We start from the raw sequence: 14,014 nt of genomic DNA on the forward strand, positions 1-14,014 counted from the left end.
TGGGATCTCGCTGAGAGACGGTGGTGTGTGTTTGATGAACAGCTGCAGTGGTTTCGTCTGCACACATGAGCTGAACGAGCACAAAGAGGGATTTCTGTTAGTGTCAGAATGTGTTTTCACTACATTCGTGTCTGCGTGACACAAGGTCTCATTGTGATCACCTCTGCGTTCTGTCGCGTCATCGTCCACCTGTCAGACTGAAGCAGATCAGCACATTAACTGGCTGTGTGCTGTTTACTGTTGGCAGAGGACGACCGTAGCAGGGAAGGGCAAACTTTTATAACGCAGTGAAAACATGTACAAGCTTTGAAGAGCTCACAAACTGGAAGCATTCGTTTCCTGCGTTTGTTGCGCTTTCATGTTAGAATGGAAAGAAATGAGCGGAGAAAACAAAAGGGAAAAATGAAGTGGAAAACCAATCCCTGCAGACTGAACGAGCAGAAAACCATTTTATTAACAGTACCACCGCACAGTGTTTGTGGTGTGCATGAAAAGAGTGACACACACTGTGTTGACTTTGATGATGCCACTTGTTAACACACATTCTGTGGTAGAACAACGTTGCCGGAAGAAAACCACTCGTGAACATGTTTTATTCATGTGCCGACTGGAGCTAGAAAATCATCAGAATACATCCTGGTATTTGGTGGATGTTTGCCAACTGCGGGGGCTCTGACCACGATTGCACATTTCCACAGTTGCACAAGCTCACATAGGTTTTCCTTAAGCAGGACCTCAAGGCCCTGGTGCATATGTTATCCCACAAAACACCGCGCACAAGAGAAAGGCATTAAACATAAGCAAAAGACCAAACTCTTCCCGAGGGCCTAATTAAGAGTCAAACACTTTGAATTTAGCAAACATCCATTCGTCATCCTCACAGAAAAGAGCATCAGCCAAATGATTCCGGTCACGATTTCAAGCACCCTGATTCCCTGGAATAAAGGAACAAAGTTGTGTTCAAATACTCAACCCACGAAACAAAAATCTATGTGCACCATTTCAACATGACAGCTACAGTAGAGACCGTTGTAGACAACACTCCGACATTTACATTTCCAATATTTACAGATTCAGAAACAGGGTTTTCAACACTTCAGGTCCGGCACAGTCGCCTGTATCAGTGTATTTACATTAAAGTTACAGTAAAAGACAAACTGTGCAGTTCTTTTTTTGCTTTCCATGTTCTGTGAGTGGCTCTGAGTGCAGTGTGAAGTCCTGAGGCGTCTGCACCCTCAGCTCCAAAAACCAGTCATCCGGTCTCCACTTAAATGAAATACTCCTTCGGGTTTTCTCTGGAGACGTTGTGGGAGTCCATCTGGTTGGTGAAGGTGAAGTCTTGGCTGTCCTCCTGTTTGACCCCCTTCACATCCTGGTTTCGATACGTTTCTTTTCTCCGGTAGAGGAATCGGGCCGTTATGGCCAGTCCGGCCACAATCACAAAGATCAGCACCGCTATGACACCTGCAAGGCAGCCGACACATTTTAGGAAGATCCTTAAAAAGCAAAGACTGAAATCAACTAACGTGGATCAGAACAGGCTCAGCAGCACTGTGTTTAGCCTAGCTTAGCACAAATACTAGAAGCTGTGAAGTCATTTCCACTTTTCATGTTCACTGGAATCACAGTGAACACTAATTATTAAAAAATAGTTTTGCTTGGTGTAATATATGTAGGACATACGTGAATATATCACTAAATGTAGAAACGTTTATTGAGGGACTCGTAAAATAAACCTTATAAATCATTAACTTGTGCCATAACTGTGTGAACTCGTTCAGTCACATGCAGAGACTGAAGTCACTACACGGTTTGTGTCCATCTCTGGGTTTTTCTGGTCGTTGCACTAATCTATATTTAAAACACAGTGAACAGCATTTCACACATTTGGGCTCTGCTTCTGTTCTGCACATTTCATTATCCAGAGAACGTTTCATCTAATTGGAATTCTGAAATACAGCTGAAATCAATTTCACACTGTATTACTTTGGTTTTTAAAACGTCTATGCATTTGAAGATAACAGTGTGAAAGTTTCTCCATCAGCAACTCATTTCAGCTGAGGTTTAATTAGTTCAGCTGTCCTTTGTGCACCAAGACACAAAGTCGCAGATTTAATGGACAGTTTTAAACGACTAGACTCACTTTTCTATATCCACTTATTGTTATTATCTTATTTTCTACTGTGGAAGCCGTTCGGTCTTCATTTTCAATCTATGACCAGGCAGAAGAGTAAAATCGCTAATTTGCTGTTTATGTCATTTCTTTGCTTTTGCTTTGTCCAACAGAAAATCCCTGTTGCTGTTATCTCGGACTATATTTTAACACTGACAGATACAAACAGTGAAATAAGATGACAGGTTCCAGTACAGTGAAGGAAAAACTGTGGAAAAAGTCCAATACCTCCGATGAGAGCTGAGTCAGTCCTGATGGCGTTGACCTGAGGTTGACCTGAACCCACTGAACCAGACTGGTCTACAGCAGAGAAAGAGACAGGAGGTGGAAACGAGAGCAAAGAACAGGGAAACAGGAGAAAATGAAAAACCAAAGGGCACCAAGGATTGGAAAGAGGCGTTGTGGAGAAATAAGGAAAAACAGAAAATCATACAAGAATAGAAATTCAGTTCAGAGACACATTGAGAGCAGCAGCTCCCTAAACTAACTAAAGTACGGCTACGAGAACAGAACCAGCACGAAAACCTCTCAATGTGAGGTAGAAACAGCTTCCACCACCACACAAACTGGTTTCTATGCATGAGTCATTGTATTTAGTATTTCTTTTCATTAGTCTTTTAGCTGGAACACATTTAATGTTCAAGGAGTAAGAAAGTTTTGGGCGTTAAATCAAAGAAGAATTCCACTGAGGACGTCCTGATACTTAAATTAATCCATCTTAACTTTCTTACACGTGCTACAGGTTTTCAGTGCCAGAGGAAGCATCAAACCACCTTCATACTTTCAGTGTTTACTACATTCTGCTTCCTCCAGACATACTCCTAATCCATAAAGTCAATAAACCCAAAAGCTCCACAGAACAGAAACTTCTCAATCCTACCATTAAAATCTGCACCTTACTGTGCAGACTGAAACCTCAGAGCCTGATGCCACCAGATCTTGCTGCAGGTCTTTTTCAGTCACTTGAAGGTTTTTCTACAGCTGCCTCCTCTGAAACCTGTTGGCAGCTGTTGATCGCTTTGTTTATCTGTTATTTCCAGGTAGTGAAGCTACTGTTCCTTTACATTGAAACAACATTTGTTCTATGTGAAACACACCTGGTGCAACTGATCAAGTTCTTGATCTAAGAACAGAAAACACTACGTAGGTGGTAAAATGTGAAATATTCCCAAGACGAGTTGAGACGATCAGACGTTCACATTAGCCCCCACTCCTCTGTGCCTGTACCGTACCTGACAGGTGGTGCGTGTTCTCAGCTGCGTAGGGATTGGCCGAAGCTGAGGAGCCGCAGCTGGACTGGAGTAAAGGTCCAGTGACGACGACAGGGCTGGTGTCCGGGTGGAGCAGAGCGGCTTTCAGGGGGCTGATGGAGTTAAAGAGGACCACCGACAGGCAGCCGGTGAAGCCGAGAGACGCCAGTCTGGACAGATCTGGATCCAAGTCATCAGAATCTGAAGAGAGGAGGTTTTGACTAATTCTACAGAACAAAAACGTTTCAGTATCGTTTCGGACTCGAGTATTTTTTAAAATGGGTCTGATTCTAAAAATAAACAAAGTTCTCTCTTTAAATTAAAAATAAAAAATAAAGGATTTTATTATGGAAACACTTTTACCTGAAACAAGAGGAAAGTGACAAATTAAATTTTAACGACTTCACACAAGGTTTAATACCTTAATGGACACTGATAACAGCTGGGGATTGAACCACCAACTCTGTGGTTAGTGGACATCACGTCCTGAACCAAGAGCATCAGTCTAGCATTTTAGAGAAACTGCTTCTCATCCTACCTGATGAGATTTAACGTTCTCGTATCTGTACACTGCTGAACCTGACAGATGTACCTGATGTACAGAACCACAGCTGTACAGGCTCAGAGCTGGTTTCATATTCACTGTACGGACACGAGTGGTATCGATCTTCCCCACTTTCATTTATCCAAGACGGTAAATGATTGTATTTCCAAACAGGCAGCTCCAGATTTTATATTTTATCTTATTTTTATCTGCCTTCTTTCCCCGGGTCCAATAACACAGCCCGTCACCATAGCAACCAAGCAGCACAAATACCTCGCTGTGGTTCAGCGTTAGTTCAGTCTCATAAAGCGAGATGTAGATGTGTTTCGTTTGCTGTGGTATTTGACGTCTTCGATCTCGAGCTCCCTCACGCTGCAGCAGGTGCTGCTCAGTGATACCAGCGGACAGATTCCATGTTTAAATCTATTATTAAATAGTAAAAAGTTAAGTTTACTTTCTAGTGCTGACTGAACTTTTGACCTTTTGTTTTGAGGCAGCACCACCGTCCTCACCACTACGACGACCTGGTCCAATAAATCACGACATACACCAAAGGTTTATTGACTCCGCTATCAGAGCGGGACCACAGCAGCAGGACGCTGATTCTAATGACGAGTACACGCATGACCCCACATACACCCTCATTACAGGAGGCAGCCTGTCAGTGTCTCAGCATCCATCACTTCACACAGATCAGCACTCTGCTCATTTTATTGACTCGAGGCCCTTCAAGTCACCTGTGCTCCTGAACAGCAGGGTGCAGCTGAGAACGGTGACATTACTGCTGCAAACAGCTGCATCAGTGTCTGTTCAGATGACAGAGAGGTGCCTGTTTCTGCTGGGACGCATCTGCATGTTGTGTAGAGCAGCAGGAAGCATTAATGCAGCCGGTTTGCGCTTCACTCCATCACCTCTCTCCCTAATTCTCTGTGTTTCTGGGTCCATTAGTTAGGCTGATGGATGACGGTGGTGGCAGGGAACAACAAATCCACTTTCCTGTTGATGTTCTGATCCTGATCTGAGTCTGTGTCTCTGAGTTAACACAGGAAAGGATCGGTCACATGCTGGTGTAAACATGTTTAAACACACTGCTACAGAACACAGAGAGACTTACATCCAGAAACACTTAAAGTCTGAATTAGTTATAACATCAAATATGTTGTGCTCCCCAAATATTGGATTCTACAACAGTTTAACTAACTGAACGTTTAGATGCCAAAATCTAAAAACATTTTGAAATTAAGCTTGATGCATAAATAGATTTCCAGATGCTTTTCTCCAACTAACATGTTATGTGCAGAGCAATCAACAAATCAAAGTCAGGTAGGAAACATTTGAAGCCATAAAGCTTTAATTTTACTATGACACACCTCAACCGCTCCCTAACATGTATTACGTACATCTAAAGTGCTGCACAGCGACTGTCTCCAACTCCAGAGACTGATTTTTAACATCCTCAGTCCTCAGTATGCTTCTAACTCTACTTGTTTTAGTGAAACTGCACAAAATTGCAGTGAAACTTCCAACAGACACATGAACAGCAGGAATAAATGCTGCTCTTGTTTCTTGGTATGTGGCTGCTCGTCACAGCATGACGACAAATTCTGTTTCAGACGAGACTGAAAGCAGAGAGATAAAAGTCTGTAACGTTTCTCTCTGTCCACTCAGTTGTCTGCAGAGTCGGCGGAGGTGATCAGAAGAAGTACAACGTACTGTCCAGAATATAGCGTCTGGTAGTGTAACAGCGTGATTGAAGTCTTCTTGATATGACAATATCGTCTTGCCAAAAACAAAGATGGTGGCAGGAAATGACATCATTCAAAAGAGGTTTGAGATCATTTACATTTATATTTATATTTAGAATCATCATTTTATGCTGCCAGTATATTATAATATAGTGTTGTAAAAACTATAGGCACCATGTTCCGCTTTACCAGATATCTGGAGAGTCAGGACTGAGACTAAGGGCAGCTTCAATAAAACAGCAGAATGCTTCACATACATCACAACAGACACTTCTAAATATACTGTATCATCATTATCTGGTGCAGCCTTATGGAAGCTGACTCATGCTATACTACGAACAGTGTGTTTCCTTTTAAATTGAGTGTGTTAATGTAGTTGTGTCTTATCAGAGCTGTGGCTGCAGCCTGCGGCCTCTCGGCCCCTCGTGTTATTAGCAGCTTATATCAGAGTCCGTCTCTGAAGAAACCGCTCAGAGAGAACATGAATAAGTCATGACAGAGGCAATTACCGTCTCACCCCACTGTGTAACAGGTCCCGGTCCAGGACCAAAGAACAGCAGCTCATTGAAAATGTGGTTGAACTGTCTCAGAAGAGCTTAAAATCTGAGCAGGCGTCACTGGAAAGCATCTTTCTAGTTTACCTTTCAAATCCAAACCTAAATATTGATGAACCACATGTGTCACTGTAGCGTGATGCTTCATATCAAAGACCTTTACACTAATGAATATGCAACAGACACTGGAGAAAAATACCAGCTGACAAGACGACATGAAAAAATTGTTTTCCATTAACTCTTTCACCCTAATAAGAGACCGATGTAGAAAATAAAACAAAATGCATGGACAAGTTCATGAAACTTCAGCACTTCGTCACTTCAAGTTAAATCAAGTCAAATTTCCCTCAAGACCAACACGAGAAATCCTGAATGTCTCCTTTTAAGCTGCTTCATTTTCTTTTACCTGTCGCATCATTAAACCAGGTTTAAATAACATTAACTTTAGGACTTGACATGGGAAACAAAACTAGTATCGTTCCACCACAGGAACATTTTAAAGTCGGGCTACAATCATGTCCTGTAAAAGGGTTCAATGTTGAAGAAATCGATCAGTATGGAGGTTTGCTAAATAATAAAAGGTGAACCATCACAACAAGCTGCCATATCCTCTACTCAGTAAACAGCATTGAACGTTCTCAGCCTCAGTTCCTCCAGGACTCTACTCAAACGTTTATTCCTGAGCCCTGAACTCTTATAAAGTGAATTACAAACAGACCAGAACACTTTGGGTGGATCCACCTTCACACTGATGCAGATCCTCTTTTCCTCTGACGACTTCTTCACGTCAGCCTTGGTGCAAACAGCTGGATCTACATTTATTTCTTTTAATTTTCCTAAGTGGGTATCAAACAAAGCCAAACATCTCAGAGCTGTTATTCAAATGATTTGAGTGCTCTCCAGCTAAAACCGTCCTGTCTTTGCTTTTACTGCTCCTCACTTACCGTGCACTCTGCCCAACACCAGAGACTTGATGGCATTGAATTCTCCGTCAGACGTCAGGTTGAAGTCTTCTCTGGCATTTTGGTCAATCTGAAAGAGAGAGAGAGTTATTTCCTGCATTAATTTCCCAAAACAGTGATTTCTGATGTTAAAGTTTAGCATTTGACCATTTCTGACTGACTGGGAATAAAAAGTAAAAGTTAGATCTCTGTATCCTACGGGAACAAATGTGCCCAATTTTATGCAAATCAGTTGTAAATAGTTGTTGTGATGTTTTTCCAGACTGAACTGTCACCTTAAACCTTCACAGTGTGTTGCTGAAGATAAAATAATACAGATTCAAACAGATAAGATGAAATGCACCTCACATTTCACTGGAGCTGCAGTGAATCAGGAACCTGCATCGAGTGACGGGGTCACCTTGTTATTTATCTCGCTGTGGTGATAATTAGACGTTCAGGCTGGAAGCTGGTTAGATGGCGTCTACCTTAAATTATCTGAGTGTTAACATGATAAGAGACTCAGATGCAGACGAGATTCAGAATCTTTACATTTAATCTGTGGATGTCTTAATGAGCAGTTTGTATCTTCTGCATCCAGGAGAACAGCTGCTGGTTCCACTGAGAGCAAGGTGCTGACTGGGTCTTTAGTTTCTGCTTTTACTGTACATGTGTGTTATTGTATTTGCCCTTGTGATATTTGCCTCATTTGGAAAACATGGCGTAATAAAAAACATTCATGCTAAGCAGCTTTACACCTTGTCTGGCTGCATGATGAAAACAGTCCGTCAGCAGCAGCTGCTGTTTTGCAGCACCTGCAGTTCAGCAGCAGCACATTATGACTTGAATGTGCAACTTAAACAACCCCGTCTCCTGAAAATCACGTTCTTATGCAAGTAAAACTCAACCATGATTACATTTTAGCAGCAAAAGTAATTATGTTATGCAGCATATTTGTAGAATGAATGAAGCCACATTTATTAAGAGAAAGTGAGTTATTTTCTATTAACATAATGAGGATAAAATAAATATTCAGGAAGACAACACTGTTTATATATGGTGAGGTGTTCAGGGACAGTACAGCATGTAGGTCTTCCGTGTTGAGAGGCGTTCATGGATTGTTGCTCCATGGGGAATATTACACCTCTATGGTTTAATGACTGTTTTTTAATGACTGTTTTTAGGCAGTCTTTGACTGCTAACTGCATAATTTCTTTCTTACCTGCACAGACACAGAATCTGTCAGTCTCCTGATGGTAACAGTGTGCAGCTGTCCGTTGGCCACGTTCTTCACTCTGCTCCTCAACACCTCAGCTTCTCTGCTGCTGTCCAGCTTATATCTCACCTCCAGATTATCTGCACACAAACACAGACAGAAACCCTCAAACAGTTCTCACTGCTGCTGCTAGACATCACTTCCTTACCTCATCAAGTTCTATAATCACATATTTAGTCCTTTAAGGGTAAATCAGAATAGTTTTAATTAGCTGATGCATTTATTTAGATTATATTAAAAAGAATTCTAATCATCTTAATACTTAAAAGACAGACACAGACGTGTCCTTCTGAACTGTATATGTAATATTAGAGTAAACATAACATCACCTGTATAAAAAGCTCTTTATTACATTTCACTATGTGTTTCTTCTGCAGAGAATGTGAGGGGATTATTGCAGAGAGACTTCCAGCAACCTACTGGAGCTGGAAATGTGTAACTGTAGACATGAGCAAGATGAAAAGAGGCTTCTCAGAGCAAACAAGAGAAAGCTGTCAGGGATTTAATTTACCTGACGACTTCATGGTCACCACGATTCCCTAATGCTCCTCTGTCCATGAGCTTTGTCTGACTCATTAACACCAGAAAAAAAATCCATTTACTGCTAATCTAGCAGCAAAGTGCTGATTTAATTAGACCCCTGGATGCTGAAAATGTAATTTTAGAGTAAGAGTGCCTCCTACTACTCTTAAAAGCCAAAGTCACAACAAAATGACTCCAGCACATTAATGATCAGCCTGGATGTGAGGATCAAAAAGCAGAAATGACTGACAGAGTGAGCACAGAGAGAGGAAAGGTAAAGCTGCAGAGCGGAGGATGAGAAGAGACAGATATGAGAGGTGGAGAGGAAAGAGTGAAAAGGACAGAGTTTGAAAAAAGTAGGAAAGAGAAAATGTCTGAAGTAAAGTAAGACTGTGACAAATGGAGGAGGAAGAACAAGAACAAAGGTTGTAGATAAGATGGAGAAACGTGAACATCTGTTCAAAAAGCATTCAAAAAATACAAAGTTTAACAGTTTAAGAGATGAGGAAATAGAATTTAAATGATTCAATGCCATGTGTAAAATGTCAAAGGTTTAGCTGCATCTCGTGCTGAGATCACTGAATGTACACGCTTCACTACGAGCCAGTGTTTGGTTTGTCTGCTCTGGGCTACTGTAGGAACACGGAGAAGCAATATGGCAGCTTGTGTGAAGGATTAACTGCTCCCTTTGCAGATAAGACTCAGTGAACACAGTTATGAATACTATATTCAATCAGTGCTGTGTATTGCAAGAAACTGGCGATATGATAATTTCATGATACAGGGAAAAAAATAATCCACGGTCAGTAATGAATCATCGCATGTAAATTTAAAAAACATTGTGTTTTTGAGAATTACCAAATCTTACTGCAACTTTAAATTAAGAACAAACTATTTCAAAATAAAAGCCCGGTTTCCTCACCATGCTGGTTGATGAGCAGGGCCAGGTACTCTCTGTAGTAGGAGCTGACGTAGAGCAGCAGAGCCGGACTCTGGTTCGTCCTGAAGCTCAGAGAGACGTTCTCTCCTCTCAGAGTCGTGTCAGAGTAGATGGAGGACGGCAGAGAGCTGCTGTTCCTCATCAACTCATACGGCTCCTTGAAGGTGTAGCTGACGGAGGTTCCTGACTTGAAGCTGGCTGACACCTCTGGAGGAAAATATTATGAATTTTAATGATTTCAAATGTGCTGTATTGAACATTCACAATTAGTTGATTTTATAGGAGTGATGCATAGTTAATGTTTATTCTTGAAGCATTCATGTTAAAATAAAACCAATATAAAACCTACACCAGCTCCTCCTCTGCTAGTTCAAGATAAAATTACAGCTGACATGTAAATCTCATTATAATGCTGCTGATTTCAAACAGATTGGTTGAAAACCTCATGGGAGGTGGTTTCCAAATGGAAAAGGAAAAAACATAAATCCCGTTCACATTACAACAGCACACAGAACAACATGAAGAAACATGTGGTGAGAAGTCGTGTAATGGTTCATTTAACAGGACAAACCTGGTCTCTTTAAAATTGAATTGGTGAATTTGAGTGTGATCTACTGCACTGAGGTTTATGAGATCCTGGATGTACTGAATGTTAAATGATTGATTAAAGTAACTTAATATTACTTTACCTGTTTGGCCAACGTGATAACTCATTACTATAATTAACCTCGAACAAACTACTAAAATAGACACAACACACTGTACAGACGCTGTTGATGTCTTAAAATTATATGAATCCTTAAACTTCATACAACAGCAGATAAAGATTTATACTCACATTTTAATTAGAATTCCTGTTTAGGATTAAATTATTTGATAAATAAAGACATCATAACAGTATGAATCATTTGAACTGATGTGTTTGGAGGCCTCAGTAGACCTGTAGAACTTAAAAATTCATTGTGTGTTTACCTGTATGGCAGAAAACTCCAGTGTGTGCTGACGAGCTGCAGTCACACTGAAAGCCGCTGGCTCGCTCCACACAGCGGCCCTGGTTCTGGCAGAGCGAGCCGTAGCTGCTACAGTGACCCGGGCAGCCGGGTCGAACCCCTGGTGTGATCTTTGCCCTCTCCTCCAGGTCCAGGGTGACGCCATTCAGCTGCAAAGAGCGAATACATCCGCGAAAGCCCTTCTGCCGGGACGCTGTGCCTCCTGACAACATAGAAATCATCACATGACGTTAGCGTTATATTTGAACAGATACTTCAGTTCACTGAGGAGCTTCTTGAACAGCACACACACTTTCCTCCTTGTCGCAGCTCTTCCCACAGCTTTTTGTGTTGACAAGTCAGATTTTTCATTTCTCCTCCACTCGTCATCTACAGCAGATCCACATGTCGCCTCTGCTTCCTTTAGAAACTGTCAGCCCTGTTCATTTGCAATAAAATGATGAAGCAGCATCTGTAGGTGAAAAGCAGTTATGGGGACACAGCTTTCAGCAGGTGTCAGTCTGCTTGTCTGTTGAAGTTTTGTACGACCAACCGTTGTGTTGCCTTTGTTTGGACTAGGACCGTCTCCCCTCTGCCTATTTCCATCCCAAAAAGCCTTTTCTCCATTTCCCAGAGACAAAAAATGACAGAGCGAGCAGTCGTGTGCAGAAGGTGCTGACACAGAAACACTGGTACATGTGCAGGAGGATGCAGAACAATGTGTTCCTATGATAGATCCATGCTTCTTATTATTTTCACCACAGGCAGTTCATACTGGAGCGACTTCTAATCCACATTATGGCTGTTTAGAAGTTGTAAATAGCTCCGGGGTCCATTTCTCTACCGTGCATTGATTTGCTGAACAGTCAATCAGAGTCTCTCTGACTGCTGCTTGTGCCACATGTTGAAACAATAGCAGATGCCAAAGGCGTCCGACTGCTGCCAGCGGTGTGGACACTTGGCCGACCGTCGACTTGGTGTGTTACAGCCCTGACAGGATATGGGCATGTGCTCATTTCAGTACTCTTGTTGAAACCTAATGAGTAATATAACACAGTTACCTGTTTTTTGCACAGTCCAATCTTGACAACACAGTGATACCGATTCTCAGGACAGTTAAAAAAGAAAAGCTGACGACTTTAAACTTAGAGTAAAAATCTTTTCACACCAATAAATCACGGAGCTCCTCCAGGCTCCTCTCTCTGCTCTGATTTGGCTCGTATGAATTATTGAGCCAGGCCGAGCTACACAGGATATGAAACCTCGACACTTCATGTGACACAATGAAGAGAAATTTTGTTCTTTATGAGGTTTACTGAAAATCATTCTTTAACAGGTGATGGGATTAAAGGAACTACAGCAGAAGAGGCCATAACTCAGCCTCTCATTCCTTGGAATAATTCATCTTCAAGTAATTGTGACCTTTCCTCATTAAGACACTGCTCACACTTACTGTATGTAATTGCATTAGGACCTTACTCTGAGTCATTATCAGAGCAAGTTTAACCCAGTTTCCACCTAATCATTGTTTATTGTGGTGATTAAAACATCCATTTTACATAATAAGTGTCTCTGAAGATATGAACGCTTCGACTCAGCACTGTGAAAAGAAACATCCCCTTTGGTAAATAACACCTATGGTCACTGATGCACATTTAAACACGTTCACCACCTCACATGTGGTGCTGCATCCAGAAATAAACCAAATTTGAACCATCTGCTTGTTTAAGATGTTCCAGATGTTGTACTTCAGAGTGCAACTAGTTTATGACCAGACAACAGCTGACCCTAAATAATAACCTGCACTAACACTTAAAACTCGTCGATTGGATGTTTCACCTTTATAATAGACAGCCGTCTTCTGTCTTTACATAAGCTGTTTCCAAACAGATACTGCAACCCTAAACTTCTGTGGACATTACCCAGAGGAAGTGTCCAAAGCAGTTGGACTGGACTTTAAACAGACTTTACCCTGAGTCTGTGAGGATCCTCCAGGTTTTTAACATTGGAATCTAGACAAAAACAGGATTTTGTCACTGAGCAATTTTCATAGGGATGAGTGATCATCATCTTTTGATCTGGTATCCAGTTGTTATAACACATCCGTGGTGTTGACTATGTTACTGTCATACAAGTGGCACAGCTTCTGTGTGCTGTAAACAGAGCACAATTTACACAGCATACATTTTGTCTTGTCCTCATTCCTACTTGCTTTGCAGGCGCCACCGATCACCTAAAACAGAGCATTTCCAGTAGGTGAGAACGTGTCTAACACTAACAATCTCCTGTTGTCTTCTACAGGTGTGAAGGGGCAGCTCCACACTGGCTTAAAGTTGCTTCCTTTAGAACTAAGAAACACAGTGTCTCATATTTTGCATGATTCAAACCTTCACAGTGCTCAAACAGCCTTTTCTGTAGTTACACATTTAACCCTGGATGTTCAAAACAACCAATCCCACATCACAACTGTGCTGTGCTCTAGCAGGGTCCCCGAGACGGATCCCTGAGGGCAGCCATCTTCAATCAAAGCAACTAAACAGAAACAGGAAAAGATTAATAAAGAACAAATCCCCCTAACACCTCATGACATGATGTATTTTTGGAAGATCTGATGTAAGTGCAGCTGCATTTTAAGGGATGTTTGACACAAAGATAAAAGAAATCCTCAAAGTCCTTGTACAAGACGCAGCTTTATCTACTATTATCTATTTCATCTACACACAGAGACAGAGAAGAATGCAGATGGAAGACAGCTACGAAGCACAAACATTCAAGGGCCAAACCATCCAAACAAGGCAAAACAGCACATTATAAATGTCACAATGGAAGTAATTTCTGCATTCATCACTGAGCTCGCTCAGAACTGCTGCGTGTGGATGTTTTTGCACCTACAATACAAACAGCAGTGAAGCAAGTGGAGAATGAACAATGCTGTGGATTATAAATCCATGCAAGGCAACAACATGGCTTATTATTCCAAACAATGGAATTCACTGCCTTAAAAAACGAGGCAGGATTATGGCTCATAATAGTGTACACTGAAAAATGGCTTATTACTTTATACAAGCCAACACAGCAGC

General features: G+C 41.5%; 1 protein-coding gene across 1 annotated transcript in view; it reads right to left on the reverse strand.

The window, feature by feature from the left end:
* Positions 1-356: 356 nt before the first annotated feature.
* LOC113172098 (contactin-associated protein-like 4) overlaps positions 357-14,014 on the reverse strand; it is a 75,692-nt gene continuing 62,034 nt past the window's right edge. Inside the window, exons 18-24 of the mRNA XM_026374927.1 lie at positions 10,918-11,157; positions 9,928-10,152; positions 8,430-8,563; positions 7,211-7,298; positions 3,406-3,624; positions 2,402-2,473; positions 357-1,464 (exon numbers count right to left, since the gene is read on the reverse strand). Coding sequence (XP_026230712.1) covers positions 1,268-1,464; positions 2,402-2,473; positions 3,406-3,624; positions 7,211-7,298; positions 8,430-8,563; positions 9,928-10,152; positions 10,918-11,157 — 1,175 coding nt within the window. The 3' untranslated portion in view covers positions 357-1,267. The remainder of the gene's footprint in view (positions 1,465-2,401; positions 2,474-3,405; positions 3,625-7,210; positions 7,299-8,429; positions 8,564-9,927; positions 10,153-10,917; positions 11,158-14,014) is intronic.

Source organism: Anabas testudineus, chromosome 17 (genome assembly GCF_900324465.2).
Source record: "Anabas testudineus chromosome 17, fAnaTes1.2, whole genome shotgun sequence".
NCBI classification, from domain to species: domain Eukaryota; kingdom Metazoa; phylum Chordata; class Actinopteri; order Anabantiformes; family Anabantidae; genus Anabas; species Anabas testudineus.